The 4,508-nt window shown below is 42.8% G+C and overlaps 1 protein-coding gene across 1 annotated transcript; it reads left to right on the top strand.

The window, feature by feature from the left end:
- The first annotated feature begins 738 nt into the window (after positions 1 to 738).
- Positions 739 to 2,953, top strand: LOC120105701 (tyrosine N-monooxygenase-like). The gene is made up of 2 exons (XM_039118393.2): positions 739 to 1,743; positions 2,327 to 2,953. The coding sequence occupies exons 1-2, from the start codon at positions 739 to 741 to the stop codon at positions 2,951 to 2,953; spliced, it is 1,632 nt and encodes a 543-aa protein (XP_038974321.2).
- The last annotated feature ends 1,555 nt before the right edge of the window (positions 2,954 to 4,508 follow it).

The following is a 4,508-nucleotide window of genomic DNA, read 5'->3' as shown; positions in this document are numbered from 1 at the left end:
TCATAGAATAATAGTTAGCAATGATAAATGATTTTCAATGGTTGTACAAGGTTTATCTATACTATACAAGGGTTATAAATTTTATTATTGTTATTTTACTAAAAATAGAAGTTAATAATATAATAAATAGTTAATGATTTAAGATTTTTGCAAATATTGATGTTAACAAATTATTCACCTTTTTTTTCCTTACAAGGGAGGATCTTTTTTTAATTTTGCAAGAGGGAGAAGGTAATTATTTTTCTATTCAATGCTTCTTTAATTATTAAATTTTTATGTATTTTAGATTTATTAGCTTACCATTCTAATTAAGTTTTAGATTTCTTTATTTATTTTAGACAATTTATTTATTAGATTCTTCTTTTCAAGGTGGCGGCAGTCCCCGGGGGGAGGAGGGGGGCTGAATTCCTCTAAGAAATTGACCAGATTTCTTATATATCTCTTTTTATACTTAGATCTAGGGTGGAATTCATAGATCTAAGGACCTTACAAGAGGAAAGTTTTGACCACCCTATATGTCGAAAGTTTAATAATAATAATATTATTATTTTATATTAAAAATAGTTGTAAGTATTATATTCAATCAGCAGATAATGATTAAGATATTTGAGAATATTGACATAATCAAATCACTCAACGAGCTAAAGTGACAAGTAATGAGGACAAAGATTTGTTTCTCAATAGGAGAGAAGCCTTTTTAATATATATATATTCAAACTATCTACTGCAGGTGCAACTATGGCATTCACCACCCTCCTCGACTCATCAGTCATGGCTATGCCGGCTCCGCCTGCCGTCTCTATTCTCCCCATCCTCGCCCTACTCTTCGTCGCCTCCCTCTCATTCTTCTTTTTACGTCGCCGAGCTTGGGATCGTGCCGCGCCTCCCAAGGGGCGGCGCCTACCTCCCGGCCCGGCCCCTTGGCCGATCGTGGGCAGCCTCCCCACAATGCTCCGCCACAAGCCCCCCTTCCGATGGATCCTGGGCGTCGCAGAAGGCAAGGATATTATCTGCATCCGGCTTGGTGGCGTGCATGTAGTTGTCGTCAACTCCCCCGATCTCGGCCTCGAGTTCCTCAGGAAGCACGACGCGACCTTTGCATCCCGGCCCCTCACCATGTCCTCCGGGCACTTGGGCCGGGGGTTCGTCTCCGTCGGCGTCGCTCCGTGGGGCGAGCAATGGAAGAAGATGAGGAGAGTTGTGGCATCCGAGCTTGTCAGTCTGTCGAGGCTCCGCTGGCAATCAAGTGCACGTAATGAGGAGGCCGATCACGTTGTCAAGTACGTATACAACTTGTGCAAGGCGGGTCTGGCTACGATAGCCCTCAGGCCCGTGGCACGATACTACTGTGGCAACGTTGTAAGAAGGATGGTTTTTGGAGTGAGGCATTTTGGGGAGGGTGGCGAATATGGAGGGCCTGGCAAGGAGGAGGTTGAGTACATGGAGACCGTATTCACGGTGTTATCGTTGATCTTTGCCTTGTATGCACCGGATTTCATGCCATCCTTGAGGTGGCTGGACGTGGGCGGGCATGAGAAGATGATGAAGGAGGCCATGAGTCTGATATATAAGTTTCATGATCCTATAATCGAGGAGAGGATGGAGAGGTGGAGGGGTGGAAAGGAGACAGAGGTCGGAGGGAAGAAGAGGGAAGTGAAAGACCTCCTTGATATTCTGATCACACTGAAGGATAATGAAGGGCGTCCTTTACTCACAGCCGAGGAGATCAAGGCTCAAATCTCGGTAAGGTCCTAAACAATCATACCCTGTACTCCAAGGTTTCGGTCAGCTCATGGTGCAGCTTTTTAGCATGCAAATAACACTGTTTTTTTTTTTTGCAAATAACACTGTTTGCTAACGAATTCCGTCATGTAGCTACCTTTAGTCTTGACTAGAACGTAGTTAATTACTTCTGCTTGATCTGTAGACTTTGGCACTAAAAATAAATCATGTTAAATTCATGTTCACTCATCAGTTCTGGTCTGCAGGGCTTGTTAATTTGGACCCGGTTTGTAACATCTCATTCAGGTTAAGACGTGTGCACGCACCGGCATGTACACATGGCAAGGGAGAGGGAGAGAGAGAGAGATAGATAGATAGATAGATAGATAGAGAAAGAGAGAGAGAGGGAGCACCTGAATGAGTAAATGTATGGAACTAACTTGAGTGAATGAAAGATCAACTCCGGACAAGGAAGAACCGAGCAAGCATGCATGTTATGTACACATGACACCAATTCAATCACTGGAACTCCATTTCACCACTTGATTTTGTTAAAATCTCGATTTTAGTTTGGATGTAACATCACTGAGTTTAACCTCTGCAGGAGTTGTTGTTTGCATCTGTAGACAACCCATCCAACGTTGCGGAATGGGGTCTGGCCGAGCTTCTGAACCAACCCAGGCTCCTCCAAAAAGCCATGGACGAGTTGGACCGGGTGGTCGGGAAGGATCGACTGGTCCAAGAGTCTGACATCGCCCAACTTCCTTACATCAAGGCGTGTGCTCGTGAAGTCCTCCGCCTCCACCCGGTTTCACCCTTCAACCTCCCCCATGAACCAATCGAAGACGCCACCGTCGCCGGCTACTTCATCCCCAAAGGAAGCCGAATTCTGCTGAGCCGGGTCGGGCTAGGTCGGAACCCCAAGGTTTGGGATGACCCGCTCCGATTCGATCCAGACCGGCATATGACGGATGGGCCGGTCGAGGTGGACCTTGCTGAGCCGGAACTCCGGTTCATCTCGTTCAGTATTGGACGTCGATCGTGCATGGGGGCGCCGCTAGGGAGTGCGATGACTGTTATGCTATTGGCTAGGCTTCTCCAGGCATTTGATTGGGGTTTGCCACCGGGGAAGTCCAATATCGACCTCTCAGAGGAGAAAAATAGCCTCTTGATGATGAAACCTCTGCGTGTTTGTGCAAGGCCTCGCCTTTTATTGCTTGAAAACCTTTAAGGAGATGACTTTGTTAAAATAAGTTTGTTGACAGTAACTTTTCAGCCGCATAACAAAGATCCATAATTTGAGAAACTGTTTTAACAATTTAAATTTAAATTTTGATATTAACATTGATATGTGCAAAATTTGTCATCCTTTCTATTATACTTTTTCTTTTCTCTTCCAAAGATTTGAGTGTTTATCTTTATTCTCTACTATTTCGTATTGGTATATTTTTCCCAAGATGGAATGTTGCACCCTAGATGGCGAAAGTCCAGTTGCCCAAAGCATCACTAGCTTACGCTCTGACTTGAGCAGCATGGGGCATGTGGAATCCCGTGTGAATTAGCAAGGACCACCTTGCAAGGCTAAATACTCCTAAGTGACCGATAGTAAAGTAGTACCGTGAGGAAAAGGTGAAAAGTGTTGCAAATTGTATCCTAAATGTCAATCGTCAGTATGTTGATGATTGAATTTTGTAAATGAATTGACAAATCAATAAAGTCTTTTTTTTTGGCATTATACATCATTTTACATCTTCAAATGAACTCTTATATGATGAAGTCCTTAAGACTTATTAATGATAAAGGAGGATTTATCTTCGAGTCCTTAAACTAGTTCGCGACCAAATGATATGTTGTTACAAGGACGACAGCATTATCGAGATAGGTCATTGTGTGACATATACGTTGGTTGTTCTCTTAACCAAGCAGTGTGGAGACACTGGTATACCACACAGGTGAAGTGTAGGAGTACATTTCACTGAATGTGACCAATTCCGAAACGCTCTACTGTCAAGAAATGTTCCGAGTGGATATAGGTATAAGTTTGGCCCTCTAACCTGAGACCGCAACCTGTGACTAGCAAGCAACTCATTGTACTTTGGTACCGGACTACCTGGATTTCTAATTCAGTGACAGAAGGTCATTGGGTGCAGTCAAGTACTTGCGTAGTCAGTTATGAGTCGAGATGAAATTGACCCCTCCTGGAAATAGGAGATAATGTCTTGTGATTAATTTAGCAAAACCTTGGCCAGAATAATTTCAGTGAGGAGTCACGGGATATCTAAAGTTAATCACATAATGGATGTACTAATTATAGGGTTGACAGTGAGCTCTAAGTCATCCTGGCATTAGGAGTCAAAGGGATTGAATTATATAGTAACCATAGTTTAGGGTTCCAGAATGTTTGCTTCGCATATATTCGGCCGATCCGAACGTTAGGTACCATTGCTAGATGGTCACATCGATTAGTGTAGGAAGTCGTTCCTGTTGGGAATTGTATCCTAAATGTCAATCGTCGGCATATTGATGATTGAATTTTGTAAATGAATTGACAAATCAATAAAGTATTTTTTGGCATTATTCATCATTTTACATCTTCAAATGGACTCTTATATGATGAAGTCCTTAGGACTTATTAATGATAAAGGAGGATTTATCTTCGAGTCTTTAAACAAGTTCGCGACCAAATGATATATTGTTACAAGGACGACAGCATTATCGAGATTAGGTCGTTGTGTGACATATACGTTGGTTGTCCTCTTAACCAAGGAGTATAGAGATACCGGTAT

This window comes from Phoenix dactylifera, chromosome 12, assembly GCF_051530095.1.
Source record: "Phoenix dactylifera cultivar Ajwa chromosome 12, Ajwa_hap1_PhDact_Kaust_v1.1, whole genome shotgun sequence".
Lineage (NCBI taxonomy): Eukaryota > Viridiplantae > Streptophyta > Magnoliopsida > Arecales > Arecaceae > Phoenix > Phoenix dactylifera.
The sequence above is the reverse complement of the archived record's forward strand: the minus strand, read 5'-3'. Positions and strand labels throughout refer to the sequence as shown.